Source organism: Sturnira hondurensis, unplaced genomic scaffold (genome assembly GCF_014824575.4).
Source record: "Sturnira hondurensis isolate 20B ecotype Veracruz unplaced genomic scaffold, ASM1482457v3 Scaffold0000396, whole genome shotgun sequence".
Lineage (NCBI taxonomy): Eukaryota > Metazoa > Chordata > Mammalia > Chiroptera > Phyllostomidae > Sturnira > Sturnira hondurensis.
The window spans coordinates 425,096-450,071 of NW_028073027.1; the positions used below are offsets into that span (position 1 = coordinate 425,096).

General features: G+C 43.1%; 1 protein-coding gene across 4 annotated transcripts in view; it reads right to left on the reverse strand.

The window, feature by feature from the left end:
- MASP1 (MBL associated serine protease 1) overlaps nucleotides 1–24,927 on the reverse strand; it is a 61,312-nt gene extending 36,385 nt beyond the window's left edge. The window contains exons 1-3 of one of the 4 annotated variants that reach the window (XM_037037205.1): nucleotides 24,736–24,898; nucleotides 17,940–17,981; nucleotides 17,601–17,832 (exon numbers count right to left, since the gene is read on the reverse strand). In XM_037037205.1, the coding sequence (XP_036893100.1) occupies nucleotides 17,601–17,832; nucleotides 17,940–17,981; nucleotides 24,736–24,740 (279 nt within the window). In that variant the 5' untranslated portion in view covers nucleotides 24,741–24,898. Of the gene's footprint in view, nucleotides 1–17,600; nucleotides 17,833–17,939; nucleotides 17,982–24,735 lie in introns of all 4 variants that reach the window. The other 3 variants (XM_037037067.1, XM_037037263.1, XM_037037127.1) reach the window with 3 other exon arrangements.
- Between the last annotated feature and the right edge of the window lie 49 nt (nucleotides 24,928–24,976).

A 24,976-nucleotide genomic window follows, 5' to 3' on the forward strand; every position in this document is an offset into this window, starting at 1 on the left:
AAGCTGAAATTAGATTATGGTGGACCTTGAATGCCATAATGATAAATGACCTTTCCTTCGGTGAATAAAGGGAAGATGTCGAAAACTTTTGAACAGGAAAGTCATGTAATCAGAACTATATTTAATAGGTAGTTTTAATAATACAAAATTACTGGAATCACCCCAAAATAGCGCATTTTTGTGTATGTGGTAAGACTCAAGTGCAAAACTTGCCTGTCTGCTGAAAGAATTCACTACGTTGGAAAAGCCAGAGGCCCTGCGTGAATTCAGAGACCCAAGCAGACATCTTAAACTAGTTGTCTAAGCTGATTGTGTGTGTTGGTTTGGGAAGCACAGTATGGCAGCTGGTTTGTGTTATTTATTTGACCACAAATACTTGGCTTACTCAGGACTCTGTCATTTACACCTGTCGCAATTCTTTTAAGCTTGTATTTGTGTTTGCAACTTCTAGACTGATGTTTTAGGCAAGATGCATAAGAAAATCTCTCACCAAGAATGGCTTCTGCTGCATTCCAAAGTCATTAAAGGAACTGTTCTCAGAGGCTGCCGATCTCTAGTAGATTTTAATGAATTCATTGTTTTGTTCTTTAGTTTAGTATGCCAGATTATCTTGACATTTGGCACTTCTGTTTTGAAACTAACGATTTATTTATTTAAAATAAGTGGATGTTTTAAAGAAAAACAATTTGCCCTGGCAACAAAACACAAGGACAATTAATCACTAACTTTGAGAATTGAAGTGTAAACAGAAGATGAGATCATGGCTTTGCTATTTATTTCTTTCTTCTGCAGACACTAGCCAAACTTGCAACAGACTTTTTACTGTAGAATGTGCCTATCTGCACGCAGCTGAGATGTCACTTCCTTGAACATCGCAGCTGGCTTTTTCATTTTGGTTATCTGAGTTTTCCAGACAGCTAAAGTTTTACTTAACTATAATTAAAAATTTTAAAGCATTTTTTGCTGTAATACTATTTAAAATGCTTCATAGAAATCTACCTTCTTAGGTGAAACATATTAACCCTTTCAGATTCAGGGACACTGTTATGAACATCAACCTTCTTGGGGATATTGCGTTGCATGATGTTGCTTGCCCTGCATCGAATATCCCCAGACAATAATGCTTTTGCAATCTTATATCTTTTTATGTGCTGTTTTATTTCCTGTATTTTTATGAGTTTATTAGCTGAAATATGTTGTAAAACAGGGAACAGTTAAACTGCTGTTCTAAGAACTTAATAAAGATAAGACTAAGTAGGTTTAGGCTGCAGTTCTGGGAAAGTGTTTCTGCTATGAGTGACTGCATGAGCTGGAGCACACTGTCACAATGATGGCCACTGCTTTGGAATAATGGAAGGTGTGGCTGGAGGTCCTGAACCCTATTCCTGATCTGCAATTAACCATTGTATGGCCATCTCCTCTTCAGTCCTTGTTTATCTACCTAACAAAACAGGGGTTTGAAATAGTTGAGCTCGGTGTTCTTTTCCAATTTTGACATACTAGTATTTGAACAAGTCATTATTATATCCATAAGTACAGATACATACATACATACTAGAAGATAGTGAGCAGGAGTTTCAATACACAAACGGTTTCCTGCTGAAAGATCTGATGAGCTTGAACTTGCTTGTGATCTATAACCATATAATACAAAATCAATTACTAATGAATACTGATGTCCTGAGTGTTAACACTTCCAGACACAATAGCCTCCTTCCTGCAATTTGGGATCCTCAATGTCTTTTGGGTTCTATAATGCCTTTAACATGGACACTTTCAAGTGAAACCAATCAGAGGTCATTTGGATTAGGGAGAGACCTTGGATCTTCCAGATTTAGGGGACTTTTCAAGTGGGCAGACAAACTGTCATCACCTGCAGAGCAACATTATTTTAGACAACGGGTAAGCATGCCACAGCTGACTTATGGGAAAATCTGAGCAATGTACACCTTTAGTAGAAGGAAAAAGAAGGCCCTGGGACTCTGTGAATTCAGCCTGCAGCTCATAACAGAGTCCTGGAATACCAGAGCTGAGAGAGAGGGATATTTAAGAGCTATTTCACGTGCCCTTCTAGAGGAAACTGAGGTCTAGAGAGAGGAAGTGGGGAAGTGACTTACTTAAGAGTAGAGAGATAACTACAAGTATTTTCTGATATCAGTTGTGCTTTGGGAATGGTTCTGACCCTGGAGAAAGAAACCCACCAATCCAGGGCATCTATGACAAAAGACATAAACACTTTGACAAACAACTTTTCTGGCTCAAGGGCTTCTTGAAACCTTATCTTGGGTGCATGAACTATCTCCCAGAGAGGAAGTGGCTCAGTGACAGTTCCAGCCAGAACTTAAACAGAGGGGCGTCACTGGCCCTGGTTAATATTTGCAGCTGCTGCTATGGATTGTAAAATTTTATAAACATCATTTACTTCCAAGTACAGGTGGAAGATTGAGCCCTGGCTTCTCTTTGGATTGTTCCATTTCTAGGGTCTTCATGTTGCCATGATGGAAGGAAATACCTTATCACATGAAGACATAAAATTCATAATAACAGAGAACCAAGAAACATTCAATTAGGGATCACAGACTCTTCATTTTTTTTATACCTCATTATGGACAACTTTGTCTTTTTAGGGTATTGTTATTTATTATTTAGGACACTGATGTGTGGATGCATGTCCTCAATTTGCTTTCTTTCAACTTAATTCAGAAATTATTTATACACCAAGTTCTGTCTGGACTATAATGTGGAGAATGCAAAAATACTTATTTGTTGCATGAGCTTAATATGCAAGTCCCCTGTTTCTCCCAATGTGAAATTTAGTAGGACAATAAGATAAGCACTCAAATGTATATGTGTTAGGGCATGTCAGGGTATAGCTATTAGAATGAAAGATAGGAAGACCCAGGTGTTTTAAAAAGGGAAAAGATATCACCCAGATGAAGGGAATCAGAAACATTTAGGAAAAAGAAATGTTCTGTGAGCTGGGGACTGAAAAGTGAGTGGGGTTTGGGCTCATAGAAATAGTAGATGGAGAGTTGAGGGATCATAGAGAGAGTATGCAGGCAGTATTCAATGGCCGAGGGATTCAATGGCCTGGAGACATTGAAAGCCTCAACCACCCCTCCCTTCCCATCACCACCTAATGTAGGAAAGGGCTTCCATTGAGGACAGAAGAAAGCTGGAAAGAGAGATCTAAGGAGGAGAAGCCCAAGTTTGTTTTCTATAAATTTTGTGCTTCAGCAGAATCAGCATAAAACCCCTAGAAAACCAAGGCAGGGCAGCAAAAAAGTTGGCCAAATTTCTGTAGGAGGAAAGCTACAGCTACTCTCCACATGTCCATAAAGTTATGAGAATTTAACAAATACATTGAAGGCTACCCATTCGTTCCTTGGAGCAATGGATAAAGAAGGTAGCTTAGGAGTGATCATTCTCATTTTGTAAATGAAAAACCTGAAGCCTAGATGATGCTTAAATGAATCAGACAAGGTCATTATTTAGTGACTGAAGGCTCTTGGTCCACAATTGCAGCATCTTGATTCCATAGACAATGACATTCGTGTCCCTTTAAGGCATGAGGCCAACCAACAAAGGCTGTCCTACAGATCCAATGGCTCAAGGTCTTGTTGGTCATTGTTCAAAAACTGTATCCTGGAGCCCCTCTGATAATTCCTCTGGGCCCTTGGAGAGGTTTTCAGAGTGAATTTAGGAGGACATTCAGAGAGTGTGGTGCATTGTCGTATTGTCTGTTAATTAATCTGGAAACTACATTCCCAGAGTCTCCTTCACTGTTTTGGCCAGGGTAGGGCTGGCCGAAAGAGGAACTTGTGTGAGTTGAGAACACAACAGTTTTTTTACTCTCTGAAGATTCCTACATGATCAGATACAGAATGAACAGATATAGATGTACCAAATAGGTCATAACTTGTCCTCACTCTCTTCAATCTGCACCCAGCTCTTCTTGTCAACTGCTGTCTCTGATGACAAACAGTAGCCCAGACTTACCACCTGATGCTTGCAGATGGACCCACAGCAGTGACAGATGCTCAGAGCCAACAGTGTCTCATAGACCTCCCCCCATGACTCCCCTTTCACAGCCCCATTTCAGTTCCTTAGATGGGCTTAATTCTTGGATTCCTCTGCAGACACCCATGCCAGGGGTTTGGGACAACTGATTAGGAACCTTTCTGTGGTCTTCCAACTCGCTGGCTATGAGAAGCTGGAGCCCTCATTTTCCCAGCTCCTCCTATAGTTATATGAGTTCTAATGCCCATCAATAGCCATTATTTCAATACTCATAGAGACTGTTGTCCTGACTGTACTCTGACAGACACTTTTGTTGACATCAGAAGTAGGATGTCAATAAAGCTGTCAAAAACTGGCATCTGGAGGCTTCAGTTTGGCTAGCAGGGAGGAAACTGCTCTGGAAGGTGTAGGAGTGACCTAGGTGTAGGACGTCACAAAAAATGACCTGAGTCACAGTGGTAAAATGAGTAGCAAAACTTGCCAGTGACCACTTAGGAGGTGGAAAAATATATGGTAATAAACTTGTGGATCTGGCTTAGGAGACCTTAATGTAGAATGTTGCGAGCATCAGTGTGTGCTTCTAGCTGTGGACGGCAAGGTACTTCAGGAAGAAGTTAAGTCTTTGGTGTACAAGCAGAAATTAGAGGAAATACAAGGACCCAGGACTAGCTGGGTTGGAAAATTAAGATTATTTCTCATGTCTGGTCTCTATACCAGCAAAACATTTAAAAAGCAAAATGGCCTCAGGATAAAAATCACATCAAATCTCTGGCTGTATGATCCTTCATTAAAATGTAGAAGATTTAAGGCAGTGCTAGAGCTCCCTGTCAGCTAGACAAAAGGGTACTGAAGAATCTTAAGAGCACTATCCCATTGCACTCAAACATGTTCTTCACAGTATAGAGAGAGGCCTATTTTGAAAAGAACCGTGGGTATTGTTTTTGTTTAGTGGAGTGGACTATAATCTGATATGTGAGACACCAAAAAGTTTTAAAGAAAGATGTACCAACCAGCTGGGACTAGAAATGACTGAGACAATTCAAAATAAAAAGAGGCCCAGGTTCAAAGCATAAGAAATAGATGGAAAGGACTACTCAGCTGCAAATGGGCCATTTCTTATGGAAAAGGAAGGCTGTCTCAGCAGGTGAAGCTGAGAAGCCAGGGGGGCAGAGTCAAGAGCCACGGAGAGCAATAGACTGGGCACCGCTCTCAGAGAGCAGAACTGGGCTCTGATCCAGAACTGGTCTCTGGAGCAGGCAACATATGCCTGGCTGGCTTTCAGGTTCCTATGGGTCGTAACTGTGATATGCCTCCCACTCCTCCCATTTTTCAATGGGAATTCTATTGTGGTCATCTTGTGCTTGTGTCACCTAGACAAGGAGATAATGGGTAGGTGTCAGTGTATGCATGAGGGGAGACAGAGGAATTCCTTGGTATGGAGTTCATGAAGACTTTTGGGGATAGGAAGAGCTGAGAGAGAGAGAGACAGATAGAGAGAGAGATCAGTGGGGGAGGGATTGAACATTTAGGAATGTCATAAAAACATCTCTCCTTTATTTTTTGTTTGTTTCTCAAGAGAGTGATTTGAATTGTGCATTGCTTTCAATATTTTATATTTCCTGTTTTTTGCATGTAACTCCTTACTGAGACCAAATCATGTGGGACGTCATATTTATATGAGTTGAACATGGGTCTTCACCAGTTGTTAGGTATTTGGGAAATAAATTCTCTTTGTAGGTTGAATTGTATTCCTCCAAAAATATCTTCAAGTCCTAACCTTTGGACTTGACCTTATATGGAAATAAATCTTTGCCTATGTGATTAAGATGACAGCATACTGGATTCTCTTGGATTCTATTCCAGTAACTCCTGTCCTTATAAGAAGAGAGAAACTTGAACACAAAGACACACAGAGAAAAGTATAAAGACAGAGGCAGAGACTGGAGTTGCGCCGCACACTTAGGGAATGCCAAGGAGTGCCAAAGCTAGAAGGGCAAGGGAGGATTCTTCCCTAGAGACTTCAGTGGAAGCAGGGTCCTGCAAACACCTTGATTTCAGACTTCTGGCCTCCTAAACTATGAGAAAATAGACTTCTATTGTTATCAGCCACTTGGCTTATGGTTGTTTGTTACACCAGCCCTAGGAAACTAATAAACTCTGAATACAGGTTTTCTGATCTGTAAAATAGTGAAAGTAAGAGTATTCATATCACAGGAATGCTGTAAACACAGCATGAGTTAATATATGTGAGACACTTAGAAAGTTACCTGAAATAAAGTCAGCACTCAGTAAATTAGTGAGAACAGGATTGCTGAGATCCAGCCAAGTGAAATGATAGCTTTCTGAACTTGCAGCTGTCCCAGTAGGATGTGGGTAATTTCACACATTTAAAGAATTAAGAGACTGGAACTGACCCTGGATATATCTTTTTGTTTCCAAGTTCTACTCCACGCCCAACCTCACTAAAGCCATAATCTCTGCCTTCCCTTGTTATGAGACTTCCAGGTCCCAGTCCAATGGAGCAGGAAGGGAACCCAGAGATCCCTCTCAGCCCAGCCTCCTTATTTGACAGGTGGCCTCTTAGGTCCCTTTGGCTCTCTGTACTTTACAAGCTTCCTCACAGTCCTGAGAGGTGGCTGACACAGTAAGGATCTTACTCTTATTTCGCGAGAGAGGGTAAGAGTAATGCAAGGGATCTCTAAAAGCTTCCACCTGCAAAAAAACAGTGTTAAGTCCAGGAATCTCTTCACTTTCTTGTGTTTCAAAGAGTTTTGCCAGATGCATGAATTTAGGCCAATGACTCAGTGACGGCCCTGGGCCCAGGGCTCCTGAATAACACGTGAGTGCTCAGTGCTCCTGAGGTCACCCTTGCCGCAAGCCTGCCACTTCCAGGGACTATGCTGAGGAGGTTAACAGCCCAATTTTGCTATTTTACCCAGTTCAAATTACAGGCAAAGATGATGAAAAGGAGCAAATTAAAGGTACTGGATACCAGCCAGACAAGAACCTGGGACTGGAAGAAAAGAAGACGTGTGTGCATGTGTGTGTGTGTTTTGTATTTCAGAAGCTCTTGAAAGTCATATCAGTAAAAAAAAAAATAAGTCTAAGATGCAAGATGGCCTTGATTGATGCTTCTTAAGTTCTGGTCCAAGTCATTTAGCCATAAAAACAATGAAAATAATAATAACGACAACGGTCGTATTATGTAGCAAAAAGTCTAGTTAGTTTTTTTGGTAAAATAAAAGACACATTTCTTATTTTCACCAATAATTTGATTTGGATATTTTGAGTGTGTTAACCATCTCCTGCTATTGGCTTCTAGTGGGTAGAGGACAGGGGTGCGGCTAAACATCTTCCAGTACCTAAGACAGCCCCACAGCAAAGAATTATTCAGCCAAAATGTCAGTAGTACAAGAGACTTTGCAAACTACTTTTGACACATTCAATCAGTCATAGCACCTTCTCCATACACCGCACAAATCTTTTTTTGTGTTTCAGTTGCGTTTTATCTTTCTTAAAGCAATAAAGCTAATATGCCCCAAATGTTGCATATTTTCTTCTATCTTCAATATTAAAATGGTTGTGCAAAAATTCACCAATTTTGGTAAGTTTTTATAATGCATGCTGACATGACAGCTGTGGCAATACAATCTAATACAATTGGTTCAAATGAAGTTAAAGACAGCTAAGCACTCTTAGAGCCATCGTACAGAAAACAAACATTTTGGCCTACCCATTCGTAGTAATAGGCCCCTGTTCTGTGTGAAATTTTCCACTTAGCAGGTTATTTTCATATTCCTATGATGGCAGTCTTGAAATGAATGTACTTCAGGCAGTTGTGATTCTGGGCCCAGAGAGGTGATGTGAGTCCCTAAGGTCACATGTCCTAGGAGTAGTAGACCTGAGACAAACTCCAGATGTCCTGTCCTCCAGCTCTGGTCAGGTACTGGAATCAGACAACCAGAGAATGTCATATATAGAAAAGACATTGAAGGCCATCCAGGCCACATCTTTCCTTTGTTAGGTGGGGAAGCTGAGGCTCAGAGAAGTAAAGCAAACTGGTTCAAAGTCACAGGGCCAGATAACAGCAGCCCGGGATCAGGACCAAGGTACACTGACCGACCCAGTACAGTGTTCTATTTGTTAGAGTAAACATCTGCAATGCTGAACCCCTAAGAAGGTCCTGTGTACAGGCACATGCTAACAACATTAACGCTCTGAAGGTCTGAGACACAGCTCCCTCCCAAAGGGAGCTTAGAGTGTCTTAGAGTCTTAGCTGCCCACTACTTCGACAAGGACTGCCCATTCGAAGGGCGGCTCTGGCCAGAAAAGGGCATGGTCTCCAGGCAGCATGAACAGGGAGAAGAAAGGGCTGGCTGGGGAGGAGTCGCTGGGAGCCTGGGAAGCAGGCTTCCTGCAGGTGGGAAGCTGGCAGTGCCTACAGTCTCAGCATCTCAGCAGGAGCAGGCTTGGAGGCGGGGCTGGGAGAAAGTTTAGGAATGAGGCTGGGAAGGCGGGCCAGGAAGGATTCATACCCTTGTAGGCCTGCAAATGGTTCAGACTCCCCATCTGACCCCTTGATGACTTCAGGCCCATTCACATGCAAATTTCCTCAGGGACTGGAGGCTGAGCCCCAAACAGTGGGAGACAGGAAAATTGCTGGAGGACAGCTGAAAACAAAGCCTCACTGTCTCCTTCCACAGCAGAGGCAGCCAGGCTCAAGGTATGTCACAGTCTGGACTGGATTAAGTAAGTGCCTGGTGGAGAGAAGGGACCTGCCAGGTGCTGGTGTCAACCAGCAGTTTCCAGGAATGTGTGAGCTGGTGTGTCCCTCCGGCACCTCCCAGGACTGCGCCCCATCCTAGCCCAAATGTACCTCCTCAAATTTTCCCATGGAAATCCTCCCCGAGAGCCTCAGTCCTAGGGACTGAACAACCTGGGTTCTGGTTGCCGCTGAGCCACTCCTGTGCTGTGCTGTTTGTCACTTTAACCTCCCCAGGCGGCGGTGCGCTCGGGCTGGCTGGCCCCAGCTTCCAGAAACCCACTGCCAACCTTGCAGGGCTTTTTGTGACCCTGTTGTTAAATACAGCCTCCATGGAAAATTAAGTTCCATAAACTTACATATAAATATATATATTAAAAACAGATTACATAAAAACTCATCACCTGCTAACTATTTTAGCATTCTACGATTATCCGTGGTCTTGAGATAGCAGTGTCTGGTATGAGTGCTGAGCGGTGTGCCCTTCTCCCCAGCTTCCCAGCCCCTTCGCCGGGCACTGCCCCCAACCAGATCCAGTTGTTAATCACTGACAAGCACACAATTGTGTTCAGGCTCAGTTTTCATAAACATACACCGTGGACATTAATTCATTGCTCAAAGAGTCAAGAGGTCAAATGAAAGAAACATTGGTGTGAAAACAGCTTGTGGAGTCTGTCACTGCCTGTCAGCATGAAACAGGGACCCTGTTTCCTAGCCTGTCTGATGGTCACTCTCCACCTTGTTCCCCACCACACCTCTCTCTCTTCCTTGCCCTCCTGCTCCAGCCACACCGCCACCCCTGCTGTTGGTCAAACACACCAGGCACTTGGCCACCTTGGGGCCTCTGCCCCAGCTGTTCTCTGGTAGAAATGATTTTCCCCAGAAAGTCACACATCTTTGCTCAGAAGCCACCTTCTCAATGAGGACTGCCATGACCAATGTATCTCAGTCATATCCCCCACCCCAACTCAAGGGGTTCCTGCTTTATTTCATTTATTTTCCCATCACCTTATGACTCACTATATAATTTACTTATGAGTTATGTTTAATGTTCATTGTCCCCCAGTGCAATGTAAGCGCCCTACGGGCAGTGATTTTTTCTGTTTTAATTAGTGTTATACCCCCAAGCTCTGATAAATAGGCATTCAATAAATAAATTTGTTGCATGAATGAATACCTCCTATTCCCTAACATTTTCCTCTGTGAATGAGCACACTAGAGTAAACCCGAGTTTTGTTTGGTGTGTGGGGTGCATCTGAGAGCAGCCTGTGTACCCACAAGCACACAGACCTGCATGCCAGGTGCATCCTTACCCCCAAGCACTCCCACCTCACACCCCCCACCCTTGAGCACATTCTCTGCCCCAGCACCATGACCTTCCTTCTGTTTTTCATCACACCATAGCCTGTGCTGTTTGCATTTCCTGCATAAAATAAGCTCCCCCCAACTTTTCTGAAGCTCATTTTCACTTCTTGATTCTTTCGAATCAGCTAGAATTGGTGTTTGGGACCTGGTATCACCAGAGTGAAAGAATTCCACTAGGGAATACAATTAACATTCATGAGAAACATTTACCCATTTCTCATTTCTCTTTTCTTTCAGGGTTCAAGGCCTCCTGTCCGCTCCCATAGAATTAGCACAACTACTGCAGTAGATGGGGTCAGCCACAGCCTGAAGGTAGAGCATGTGCTGAGCAAACACAGAGCTCTGCACAGAAATCAGGGGTGGGGTCAGAGGAGTCAGTTGAGAGCTGGAACTCAGCTTTGGGCTACGTAGCAGGATGCAGATTGACCCATGAGGCCTGGGGCAGGGGTGGTGGCTTGGGAGGTGCTGACCGTTGGGACTGGGTGGGCTTGCAGAGGCCAGTCAGTCCAGTGTTCTCACTGGGCAGGTGGGGAAGCTGAGGACCAAAGCAGCAAGGTGACTTGCCCAATGTAGCAGAAGTCAGGGGCTAATTTCTATACCAGAGCCCTTTCCTTGATGCTCACTACAAGGAGACACACATTTTTCTGTTCTGCCCCAGGACTGTGCTCACTGCTGGGAAAAAACACACAGACGTGGGACCTGAACTCATGAGGCTGATAGTCTGGTAGAATGACCTTGAGTTCACCATGAGAATTTGTGTACCACAAACAGATAAATCTGGCATTTCCCATCCTTCATAGCTCAGACTCCATTTCCGTCTTTTTCTGTAAAACGTTTTTTCTCTCAAAATTGGAAAAAAAGAGTTATTTAACAAAATCTAGACAACAGAGGACATTCAAGTTCCTTCTATTTTAGTAAATTTTACTAAACTACTCTCACAGGCAGTATTGCCTTGGAAAAAACGCATAGTGAGGAAGCATATCAAGGTCTCTTCCACGATAAAAGCCTGTTCTGAGAAGGGCCACATGAAGATAAAAATCATAACTTGGGAGTAAGAAGACCAGGAACTGAGACCTGGCTTTCTGTGGAGACTGGGATAAATCCATTTAAATTTTTCTGTGCTCAGTTTTCTTTTCTTTAAATTGAGTGTAATGATCTCTGCTCTTCCTATTCCATGAGAATGAAGTAGTAGACAAGAAACTGCCATAAATTTTTGCTACTGCAAGGTAACACACAGGAGAAATAACCTCCTGGATTTGGACAGTCCTTCCAAAGTACCTTTCCATAAAAGTACCATAAAAGTACCCTTCTTGTACTCTTACCAAAGTACCCTTCTTGCCTGACAAGAGCAAGATTGTGGATAGTCAGTTGGTAGTACAGTCATAGTAGATGAGAAAACTGACATTTACTGAGCATCCGGTGATACCAGTAGGCACTCTATTATTCACACCGTTGCCATCATTACCACTATAATAGTATTTATGCAGCTAATCACACATGTCTTGGACATGTATCATTAAAGAGTTGATCTCACTTGGCGTTCACAAAAAGCCCACGAGATAGGCACTATTATTACCTCATTTTACTCTTAAGACGTGGAGGCAGGACCTGACTCCAGGTCTGACTGGCTCCAGAGACTGACTCGTGAACCATTGAACGTGAATGCCTTTTGCAGTGTTCATTCCACTTACCACCATTATCTCATTTAACACCTCCCAAAAAACCTTTGAGAAAAGTGCTGTATCACTATAAACTTTTTTTTCCTGTACTGATGACAAAACCTGTACTTTTTTTCCTGTACTGCTTAGGGAAATTGAGAAGTTTATATAATTTCACTCTTGAATTCCTAGTTACCCCTCGATACTTTTCTCAAACATTAACTATTTCCAAAGCCTTTCCTGAACACCCAGAAATGACCACTCCCCAACTTATATACTGCCTCATACCCCTTGTGTTAACTGCCCAGCTTAAATTTAATTATGCACTTGTCTTATAAAACACTACAACAGTGTGAATTTCTTGAGGATAGGACATCTTCATGGGCCCCGTCTTTGGTGCAGTGTCCAGTTCATAGTAGGTTTTAAATAGGATTCTTGGACTTCACTCCATTGATGGTGTGGAGACAGGGATTTTGAGAGTGGTACAGTCAAAGCAATATTTTTCCTTTGGACACATATAGAGGGTGGACTGGTTGGGGAGAGACTGACAGTTGGTAGACATTCAGGAGACTATTGCAACAGACTAGGTGAGAAAAATAAAAATTGCAACTATGGTGCTGACAGTGGAAAGAATGGAAGAAGTGTTGAATATACCAAGGATACAGAGATAACAGAAAAACAGTGGTGTTATGTCATGAGCATGCGACAGATGCCAACTGAGCTATATGAACTCAGTGAGAATAAAAACAGAAGGCAGGTGTTTGATGTCACGGAGTAAACTTGGAAATAGGATGTATGCATATGCTGTCCCCTCGGTGGTTCTGGATTCTAAGAATTACATTCAGCAACTACAGCTCTAGGGCTCCTGTCTCAGCACAAGTTGACCACTCCACCTGATGCCCAACCAGCGGAACTGTAATTTGTCACATTTCTGAGAAGACAGTCCCTCTTGGGGATATTAAACGTCAGTGTTCTACCATATTTAAAAGATTGAATTAATTTGAGTACAGACAATATTCGCTTTCCATTATTCTTATATTACATTACACTTAAAAAAAAACCCAAGTATCCACAAAATGGGACTCCACTGTCATTTAATTTTTTTTTAAAGAAACAGACAGAGAATCTTGAGATACCAGTTTTGGTGCCAGCGTGACCCTGGCCAATGTGATGCGCTTCCCTAGGCTTTGCTCATAATGTTGATAGAGTGGAACTATGATTTTTGTGGTCTTAGATGCATACATATGAGGGCTAGCTTGGCCTTAGAGATCATCTTGTTCAACTTCCTGTGTTTCAGAGAGGAGGAAACAGAGTCCCCTCTAGAAGTGGTCACTGGCCCACGGTTTACGCAGTTAGTAGAGAATGCAGGCCTACCGACTCCCTGGCCGGCATTTGTGCGCTGCCCCTCATCTGCAGCATCAACCAGCTACCATTTGTGTGCCTCATCCATGCACTACAGGAATCCACACACTGTAGACACATTCCAAGGGATCAGAAGCTGCCGTGCAGATGTGCATACACCTTAAAGACCAAGGACTGTGGGAAATCAGGCCAGACCGAGGAAGTTTCATCAAATGAGAGCATCTGGACCACAGCCTTGGGTCCTGCTCTTCTTTAAGCTACTGCTGTGCACTGTCAGCAGTGCGCTCATCAGTACCCTGACGGGCCAGGGTGGGAAGGGCAGTCCGTGTGGGCAAGGGCTGGGCTAAGTTCCTGTGAACTAGAGCATTTTTTAAACCCACTTTAAAGCTGCCAAGGTGATTAAGTCACAGAATGATAAAGCTTCAAAACAGGGGATATTACCCCATCAAATGGAAATGAGTGATATCTGAAACTGCTTGGAAAAGGACAGCAGTGGCATAATGTGTTTACAGGTTTTCTTTAAATGGCCTGCCACTAAAGCCCCCCCAGCAGACTGTAGGCTCTTATTGGAGTGCTTAAGGCCATGGAACTTCGGGAAGTGGCCGTTGTGACATACTATTGTCAGTTTCTGGCATTGTCCTAACGAGGAGAATGAGAATTTGGTGGGGTCATCTGGAAAATCTTGGCAAGGAGGATTAGGATTATAATTCTGGAATTCAAGGAACTTTAAGAATCATCCCATCTCCTCCCCTCATGGAACAGACGAAAAAACAGAATTTGGAGAGGAGTGTTGACTCAACCAGGCATGGGGCGGCATACCTGTATGTAATGCAGATGGAAAGGGAAGAGCTTCCTTCTCATTTGTAGCAGGAAAGATACATATTCTGGGGGTGAAGTGTAGGGGGACATTAGGAAAAGTGAACACGTTTCAACTATATGTGGAAGGTTCTGGGTTTTGCGGTCCAGAAGCCAGAGTGCCAGTCTTGTTCCTGAATTCTGAGCTTCAGTCTCCTTTTCTGTCCAATGGGAACTTAAGCAATAGTCAAGCTGTAATTCCTGAAAGGTGTGACCCTTAGGGTGACCAGGAGGATGAGTGAGCAGAGTGAGCTTCAGAGCCCCTGGGGAGATAATATTTGAAAAATAACAATAACAAGCAGCAACATGGGATTAGAAAAGTCTCCAGAGGGCCCCAGCAGCCTGCTGTTCTGTGAGTTCTCGACTCTAGGAAGGGAACTCTGATGAGCATGGGGCATGTGTGGCCAAGGACACAGGACCCACCTCCATGTGAGCTCTACTTGTCAACTGACCAGAGCACAGTGTCTGGCAAAGGAAGGCCCTCTCAGGCCCCAAGGTTGCTGGAGCCCTTGTAGGGCGGCCAATGCTGATGCTGGGATGTCATCTAGAAGGCAGTCAGCTGGGCAAGCACAAGTAGGGAAGTGCATCTTGCCCTCCCAGCACAGTATGTTAATCCCTTCCTCCAAAGAGTTTGGAAAAATGTATCAGGATCAGAGATACAAGGACTCTAGGGCACCTTAGGTAGGCAAATCAGTCTCTGCACTGCTGGTTGCTCTTTTGGTTACAAGTCTAATTTTGGAGCAGAGAAAGTGCTACAAGATTTTTTTGTCCACTCCCAATCATTGGGCATTAATGGCAGATATGGGACTAGAACAGGCATTTTCTGAAACCCAGGCAAAAACCCAAGACCATGCTCCCGTCCAGAAGGTCTAGTTCCATCTCCTTGGGCTTTCATGAAGGTATTTCACCTCCGTGGTGAGAAAACATTGATCGATTTCCAAAGTAGTCTCCAGTCAGAAAGGTCAAGATTTGGGTAGAAATATATTCCAGTGTCCTTAATTCAATGTCAGAAAAGTTCTTCAGATTCTGTTGTTGCCCTTGAAAAGTACCTTGTCATTTTTTCCACTGCCAGATGCAGCTGATGTCAGCTCCTTAATCTGCTTTGCCAGGAGACTGCATTTATTTGGGGCAAAGCAATAAGTTAAATTCTCTACTGTGTGTTTATCATCTTGATAAAGGAGACCTAACAAAGTCAAACTCAGCATCTGTCTGAATAATAGGAAAACTTGTGAGGAATAACTGCTCAGTGCATATTAAATGATAGTCAATTCTAGGGTGGAGAGGGAGAAATAACAACAATAAGCCATTGTTACAGCTCAAGAAAAAAATTCTGTAATTTCATGGTTGTGAGGTTGCAGCTACCAATAAAAGCAAGTATTTTCACTGACACAATTTCTAGATGGTTGACATGTTTGAAAGTAGAGGGGAGGAAGCAGTTAGAAAGTTCACATCTGGCCTTGTCCAAATCTATGGAATGTACTATCTTACTAAGCCAATGTTTGGTCATTTTCCTGCTGGTTAAGTCTATGTTCCAACCCCAATATTTAAGAATGTCTTGGTTTTATGACCAGCTTTAGTTGGGGAAATGGGCTGGGGGATTTTGACAACCTAATGTCCCCACCCATAATCCTTCTTCTCATGGAGTTTGGTTCTGGCAGAGGCTAGAGTATTTCCTGAAAGACATAAGTGACTTGTTTGTCAGAAACTTTAATTTAGGGTGATGAACCCTTACTTGGAGAAGTGCCCTTGCTCTGTCCCTGTGACACAAGAGATCGGTTCCATTTTTCAGTCTTTTATTGTCATCACTCTTTTCCACCTTATGCAATGGCTATTTTTCGGGGCTCATCTCTCTTTGTAAGGGACCAGACCTTTCGTACCTCTAAATCCTCACAGTCCCCAGAACAGAACATCCAAAGAGAAGCAGCATCCCACAGAGCGGAGGCTCTCAGATGGGGAGATTCTGTCTGGAACACTGGCAATGTCTGGAGACACTTTGGGTTGTTAGAACTGGAAGGGAAAGTGCTATGGGCATCTTGTGAGTGGAAGCCAAGAATGATGTTAAAAACCATATAATTCTCAAAACAGCTTTCCTCAGCAAAGAATTAATCTGGCTCAAAATGTCAATAGCACTGGAATTGAGAAACTTTGCCATGGAATACCAATTTTGGAAGGTTTTGAAGTCACAGAAACCTCATTTCAAGTGAGATTTTTGATGCAGACCCAATATAAATAATAAGTAAAATCCAGCAATTAAAATGAGTTTAAGCAGGGTAGGCATTCACAGCCCTGCTTACCAGGCCTGCCCTGCCCCTAGTGGCCCTTGTAAGCCCCTGTGGTATCCTGGGGCTCAGGGGAGCACAGCTTGTAGGGCCAACAAAGGATGAGATTGACAGTCACAAGACATGGGTTTAGACCGTGATTCACCACTTTCTAGCCACACAGCCTTGGGGGACTTGCTTCATCTTCTTGGGTTTGTTTCTTGGCCTGTTAAATGAGATAGTAGTACCTGTCTCATAGGATCGTTTTAGAGATTGAATAAGATTATAAGTGTAAAAGCACCTTGTAAAATCTCTACTTTGCTGTTGATCAAACATCCTGGTTAATGCAAGGGTAACTCTTGCTGAATTTCTGGCTGTGGAAAAATGAGACGGTGATAATAATATGCAAAGTCAACTCTGGTGTGGTGTGGTGAGAACTTCTTCCAGGAAGTCAGAGAAAGTATAGAAAGTAGGTAGTCATTTTTATGAATCAGATACAACCTCAATAAATTTGATCTCTTAAAAATACTTCAACCATACTCTTTCATTAAAAAAAAAAGAACTTCAACCTTTCTCAGCACCACTTTAAAGAACGGTTTTCCATCCATAGCCTTGTTTCCGGGTTTTCTCTGAATCCTTGAGACCATGGGGACCAGATAATGTGTTGATTATTTTCTGCCCCTCTTCCATGTTTTTTTTATTAACTTCACCTCTGATAGTGACCTCCCACCCTTGCCTATATACCCTTTGCTGATAAAATACAAACTCCTTAGCATCACATACAAGGCCCTTCAGAGTCTCTCCCCAATCCAACCTTCCAATCTCACCTCTCTCTACCTACCACTACATACCCGACACTTCCCAAACACTTGATCGTTACCTAGGGAACTGGGCAATGCTCTCTGAGGCCTCAGATTTGGATATAATCATGGATGTGTTTCAGTGTGATTAATGTTTACTCTGGAGTCCCTGTAGTTTCTGCCTTCTTTTTTTTTTTTTGAATTAAAGGTGTCCTTGGAGCAGAGATTAGTGAAAACATTAAAGACTTTGAGAACAGAAATAAAAAGGAGAAGCTGTGTTTGGCTGAGCTACACTTTCCCAGCCTCAGTTTCCTTCGTGGTTCTTTCTAGGTTTATGTACTCGGACTGCACCTAGTGTGCCACCCACACCTTCATTCATCATGTGTAACCTTGTGTATCTTCCACACTGGGCTCCAGCTGGGAGAGTAAACACAGCATCTAATTCACCTAGGCTTCCCTAACTCCCAGCGGATTTTCCAGCAGAGATCCTGGTCCCATTAGGGAACATTGGGGGTCTCACCTTCACATAGTCATATTCACAAAGGTAGGAAGATTCCAAGTTGAAGTGCATGAAGTAAAGCTTGATCCGAAATCCCTCTGGGACAGTGATATTCCAAGTCACTTTTGAATCACTCGGGTAGGAGTCTGGATAGCCGGGCGACTGAATCTGGCCAAACATGTTGTTAAGTTCCACAGTGTAGGCCAAAGCCTTCAACAAGGAGAAGCACAGAGCATGATACAGAAGGAGCCACCTGAAAGACACAAATGGATCTGCTCACACTCATGGACACAGGTACCTCACCATTGACCTGAATCAGCAGCCTGGAGACCAAGTTCTTGGCATGTGTCTGCCACTGACCTTCTGTCACTACTTCTCCCCCATAGGCCGTGCATGCCTGGTCTAAAACACAGGAAGGTGGTAACTCAGTGATTCCCAAGGTTTTTTCCAGTTGTGCTCTTTTCAAGATTTGATTATAGTATTAAAGTTTCCCAGCAAGTACTGCATTGCGGACTCTAACACATATCATTTGTCTGTTACAAATGTAAATTTCATAATTAGGTGAAAGTTATCATTTCTTCAACTCAGCTTCATTTAAAACTCATAAATTCTTCCATTTCTTAAAAAGTAAGTAATGGTAATGTAGTAATATTCGGATGAGATTTACACTCACTGATCGGATCTACAGTACCTTAAACAAAGTTAACAAAATTAATCAAGGTATGGCCCCCCCCAATTTTTTTTTTTAATGAGAGGTATGTTCTGACCAGACAGAAGCTCTGCTGGCTTTCAGAACACTGCCAGGAAAGCCCTGGGAACAGGCGGCAAAGAATCTTTGCAACTGCTGGTCCCAGTGCCACGTGTCCTAACACTCAATGCTAGGGCTTAGGCTTAAACATTTGATGGGAAATGTCACTGGGATCTTGGCTGTTCCCAGGCAAAACTGTGTTTCTCGAAGTTCCTGGAAGTTTCTGAGAAATGGTCTGAATTTGTGCCACTGAGGAGACATCACAGTGACTTATGATGATGGAGTTTTTAGTTCTTCAGAGAATTCTTACTGAGGGCCTCCCTCAGCACTTCCTTTGTCTGGGGACTTAGCTGCTGCCGTGCAGGGTTCTGGTCTTTTCATATGAATCATATGACTGAAGAGCTCTACTGTCTAATACATCAGCCTCTAGACACATGGAACTATTTAAACTTAAATTTAGAGGGACAAAAATGAAAGGGAGCTACACATTCATCTCAGTTTCATTAGCCACATCTCAAATTCTCAGTAGCCACATGTGGCTAGCAGTTGCACATTGGACGGCACAGAGCTAGAGTATTTTTATCATCGTGGAAAGTTCTTCTGGGATAATGTGGCTAGGCTGTCTGACTCACCTGGGGCATCCCTGGATTATACCCATTGACCTGGTATAATCATTAATAGCATCCTCTTTCACTCTTATCATGTCTTGGCTGGAAAAGATAACTTAATAATGAAGATGAATTTGGCCACCATCTCCACATAGCTCCCTGAGTCACCAGTCTTTTCCAGGACTTCCCTGAGACACAAAACCTTTTGTCTTGATGAAGTTGGTGGTGTCAGCAAAGCCCCTGTCATTTTTCCTGATTCTTCTCTGATTGTCAAATCTAACAGTATTAGTAACAGAAAGAAGAAAAAATCCAAGTGAAGGAATTATCCATTCTCCAAAAATGTAGGATTTATTTGTGAGTAGTTTCAGTTTTGCTTTTTATTTCCCCTTGCCTCAAGGAGTTTAGATGGACCCTTTTGCCCTGAAAGATGCCCATGGGTCATGGAAGAAGATGGACCCAACTGTGGCTTTTCTTCTGAGCTCCCAGGCACAGTGTTGATTCCAGGACACCTTAGCTCATGGCCACTGGCCACCAGCGCCACCCTTCCCAAGCCTTCGCTCCTGTCCTGCCCAGCAGAGGGCATATGTGTTTTTTTAATTTAATCTTTTTTAATTAATAAAGAATAAGTAGTCCTGACCTGTGGCTCAGTTGCTTGGGCATCAGCCTGCAAAGTGAAAGGTGGACGGTTTGATTCCTGGTCAGGACCCATGGCCCAGTTTCAGGTTCAGTCCCTGGTTGGGGCACACATGAGAGACAACAGATAAATGTTTCTCTCCCTTTCTTTCTCCCTCCATTCCTCCTTCTCTAAAAATAAATAAATAAAATCCTTTTTCTTTTAAAATAAAGAGAATGAGGAAAACAAGTTTTTTTCTCTCTGTGTGTGTTCTTATAAAAGGGTCAAAATCCTATTTATTTATTTTTCGTTGTAGGAATCAAAGATAATGGACTGTTACAAGAGTTGCATAAGGGATGAGTAAAACTCAATAAAACTTACAGATCGCGCCCTAAGTGGCTGATGCAATAAAGAGACAGAATGTCCAAAGCTGGTCAAAGCCCTAATGGTCGATATACACCACACCAGGGGTCTAATAGATTGACCTTCTTCCTCCTGCAGCGAGACCTAAGGACCTTGAACTCAAACATCACAAACCTGGCTCATCGACTTCTCCCGTAAGTCCTATTTATTCTGCTACCCATGATCAATTAATTTAAATGTTCTAACGTGGACTAGTGCTGCCTCATCCTCAGTGATTTCCCTGCCCCCACTTGTCACCATTCAACAATCTTCCACCAAAGTTGATTTCCTAAAACCCAGTTGTGACCACGCGGCTCCACTGTGCCTGCAGTGTCAAACATCTGCTCCCGGGATGGCTGAGGAGCCCTTTTTGATCTAGTGCTGATATGCCTGACTAGCTTCATCTTGGTGCCAGCTGTGTGCTGGCATGCCATTCTGGCAGCATGCCACACCCATCCATGCCTCTGTCCCATTGCACATACCATTCATTCCTCACTTGATTGTCTTATTTGTCCTCCACCACTGAGCTCAAAGCTTCCCAGGCTGTGGAGTATCTTTCACTCCATAGCTCTTTGTAGTACATGCTTCCACGAGAGCATGTATCAAACTGCACTGCTTTAGAGAGACGCCCCTGAAGTTACATGTATTTGGGTTGAAATTCCAATTCTACTACTTACTGGCTGTGAAATCTTGGGTAACTAGTATCTCTGAGCTCCAGTTTTGTCATATATGAAATGGGGACTATAATCTCTAGTTATAGGACTCACTTGAGCATTCAAGATTTTATATGTATAACTAAATATGGTACAGCCTGACATTCAGATGATGACTGAATGACTAAGAAGATGGATGAATGAATGAATGAATGAATGAATGAATGAAAGGGGGGCCACAGTCTTGCACAACCGAAAGAGTCAATGCTGGGAAATGATACGAGCATCTTAGGACTAATAGTTACATCTTTGCTAATCAGGAAGCTGTTTCTCCCCAACCTTCTGTACCAAGTGTACAGATGCATTATACATGAATTTTTGAGTGTGTAAATACAAGACAACTACATATATGTATATATATACACATGTATATATTATCTAGTTTCTCACTAATATTTACATAAAAGATAAATAGGTAAGTGCAAAAAACACCTAGAGGGATATCAGTAGGGTGTGAACAATGGTTATCATTGAAGTGGGAATATGAGTATTTTTAAGTTTACTTTTGTGTATACAAAATATTAAAATCTGTTTAGAAGGACCTGTACTACTTTTTCAATAAAAAGAAAACAATAAAATTATTTAAAATTTTTCCAAGTCCCCTACAATAGCAACATGTGAGATGCAACTAAAGAAACAAAACATTTTAATCCAATTTCCAGGGTCAATATTTTTTAAAGCCCTCTGTTGGAGGAAGGGCCTAAGAGGCAGAGAGAAGGGAAGGCATGACTCCAAGTCTCCCATGGATTCACAGGAAAGCTGAGTCTTGAAACTCTCACTTTCAGGGCCCAGGCAGCCCCACTTTCAAGGGAGGAAATGTACCAATGTCAGTAGGGGAGGGAGCTCCTGGTCGGTGCTGCCTGGGGTGGGGCGAATGTGGGGGGTGGGGGGATAGGTGGGGGTGGGGGACAGCGGGGAGAGTGGTGGGTCCTGGGTCGGAAGAACTAGGTTCGAGTCCAAGCTTTGACTTCATTTATCTGACCCATTTTGGGGAGGTCATGTAAGGTTTTAGTTTCTTTATCCATTCGGTGATAATAATGACTTCCCACTAGGGCTGCTTCGGAGTAAAGGAAGGTTAGAAAGTATTTTGTTAACTGTCCAACCCTGGGCAAACATTAGGTATGATTACTTTATCATGCTGCTTCCCGAAAAGCAAGGGGTAGTAGTTAGCATTGGCTCCCAAAGCGGATTTCCCTGCAGTGGTGACATCCAGATTATGCAAGGCTGAAAGGTCAGCTTTTTTCCTCTCTGCTTTTCCAGACCACGTGGAGGAGACTCTGAGCCTCCTAATGCAGGTCTGTCAAGGGCTGGCTGCTGACAGCCCCAGAGGCCCTGGACCGTGCTGTGTAGACAACTGGGTAGCGTGGGAGGAAGGCCTGTGAATCTTTCTGTTCTATTTTGTTTGCATCTCAAAACAGTTGAACATATGAAACAAATATCTCCTTGCACATAATGGGCTTGAACATATGTTGCCTTGCTTTAGGGTCTGCAAATCAAAGAATGTAAGTGGCGGCTTTCATTCTGCATCACGTTCTCTGAGAGTTTTTGGCTTCTTACACACCAGGCACCGGCTGTACAATTTCTGACACCTGCTATCTATTCTCTCACTAATCAAAAAAGTTTAGCTACATTTGCTTGAAATGTCAAGAGTAACGTCTAAAGCTGAGATTTCATTGGCTCCACTGCAGGAGCAGGCTATTGGGAATGCACGAAAATGCCTGCATAGATCAGTGACTGTGCAATGCGTGATAGTTTCTATCCTCTCCGTTGAGTCCCCTCATTTCAACCTACACTACACCCAGACTGTTTCTGAATCGAAGAGTTGAAAGGGACTGTATACATCCCTTTGACAACACCCTTACTTGACAGATGATGAAAAGGATACCCCAAGAGGTGACATGTCATACCCAATTCCATATGGTGAATTAGCTTCAACAGAAGAAGGGAATAACCAAAGCTCACAGAGGAAGCTGGGTCCATGCCCATATACCCAGGCATCTGGCCAAAGCAATTAATCCTGTGAAAAATAACTCAAAAAACCATGGCTTTATGTGAAAAAAAATTTTAAGATACCAATACCAAAGCCCCTTCCCAGCAGATTCTAGTTTAATTGGTCTGAAGTGAGGTCTAGTCCTTGGCACTTTAAAGCACTACAGAGGATTCTAATGTACAGCTAGGAGTGAGGGCTGCCAGTATAGAATATTACACTTGGTTGAGAGCTGATAGAATACAGGAGAAAAATCCCGGACTGGGAAACCAAAGATCCAAGATTAGGTCTGAGCCTTTCAAAAACCATCCATGTGGCTTTGGGTAAATTGTTACCTGCTTTTATCCTCACTTTTCCATAAATCCTTACCTTATCCAAAATCTGAAGACCAGATGAGACAGTGTCTGTAAAAAAAGTATTTTCTAAACCCTGAAATGCCCTTGTATGTGAGGCAAGACTCCTTGAGAACTTCAAGTGGAGCACTTTTGCAACAGCACTTTTACTATTTAACAACCGAATTCAATTCAGCCGATATTTATTGAATGCGTAATAGAAAACAGAAATTATGCTAGGTACTGGGCATGCAAATATGAACAAGACATAGATTCTGTGCCTTAAGAAACATTCAGTCTTGGGAGGGGCAGTAGACTTTTATACAAAGACAGGAAGAGATGTAGCCCCAAAGGGGAGAGACAGCACAAAGGAAGGGATGCTTATGCTGGGGATGTGGGCTAGGAAAGACGAGGTGATGTCTGACTCGGCTGGGACAATCCCATCCCCAAGGTAGGAAATGAGGGGAAGGGGTGTTCGGGGTTAAGGAAGAGTAAACACAAAGACACAGAACTGCCCGATCGGCCCTGCAGTTCAGTATGACTGAGGCGCTGGGTGGTAGGGTGGGGTTCAAACAGTGACAGATCAGTCAGATTGTCATTCCATGGAGATGGCATAGATTTCATCACTTTTAGGAGAAAGGAAAATGAAGTTAGATGACAGATCTAAAATTACAGTGGATTTAAAAGGAACAGAATGATTGAATTAACCTTAAAAACCTGATAACCCCTTTGAACTATGGGTAACCTGAGTTCGAAGGGTCCACACTGACCCCAGACCCAGGAAAGTTGATAGGTGACTTTGAAAAAGAGAAACAAAAAGAACCCCTTTTTCAATTGAGAAGAAAATTAATGGCAAAAGAGGTGTTTAGGGGCCTAATAAACCTGAAGTGTTTTTCTTTTCTTTTTTTTTTGGTATTTTTAACAGCATTAACACTTATGAGTAGTAAAAATAATTACGGTGTTAGGGTTTTGAGACTTGCAGAGGAAAACTTATAAAAAATGTCTAGTAGAAAGCATCCAGTAACTCTAACTATGGGCTGAGGAATAGGAAATGTTAAGGAGCAAAAAAAGAATTAGAATTTAAAGTCCTAGGTTCAGAACTCCAAAGGCTTCTTTAAAAAAAATTGTTGTCTTCCTTTAAGAGCCATTTGGTGCAATTAGTAGCCTGATTCATGCCACCAGCTGCCTCTGATTTCAGTAAGAAATGTAGAAATTCATGGGAAACTGTAAAATGGGGACAGGGTTTTAGTTTTTTAAACTGAGGCTTTAACTGGCCAAGTCCTGCAGGTTTAAGAAACCACAGAGCTAAGCTGTGGGAAGCTGGTTTCTTTTCCGGTCAGAACAGATAAACATACAAACACATACCTAACTCACAAAGTGTTGGGAGAGATAAACCAATGCTCTTTGCAGAGGAGGAAAACAAAAAATGAGCCTTGTGGGCAACAGGAGGAAAGCCACATTTGCCAGCAGGCAGCAGCACCCCACGCTGGCAGGGGGAGAAATCTGAGACTCGGCAGCCCCGGGCAGGATTTGCACAAAGTCTCCCGTTTCAAGTTGCATGTCTCCGGCGTCCCGGGGAAGGCGCTCCAGCCCACATTTGCCGCTCAGAGCCCCAAGGATTGATAAGAAACCCTTTGTATCACCCACAGGACACGAAGGTGAGTTAGCCCAGAGACAAGGTCAGATCCCGCAGGGCTACTTGACACCAGGTCCCTGAAGGGACACCCATGCCCACTCCTGCCCTGGCACTCACCTCATTTTCCTGTCTTGGGTGCTCCTGGCTGCCTGGCTCTGGTCCCCCCGACCTGAGCTGTCTGTGAGCTCGTCCCCGATGTGTCAGCGATGCCTTATCTTTGTTCTGAGGTCCCTGTGTGTCTCTGGAATTGGCTGGCATTCTCCATTCAGGTCACGCCTTCCCCTGCCTGCAACAGATCCCCTCTCCCCCTCTCTCACTCTGCCTTTCTCTCTCTCTCTCTCTCTCTCTCTCTCTGCTC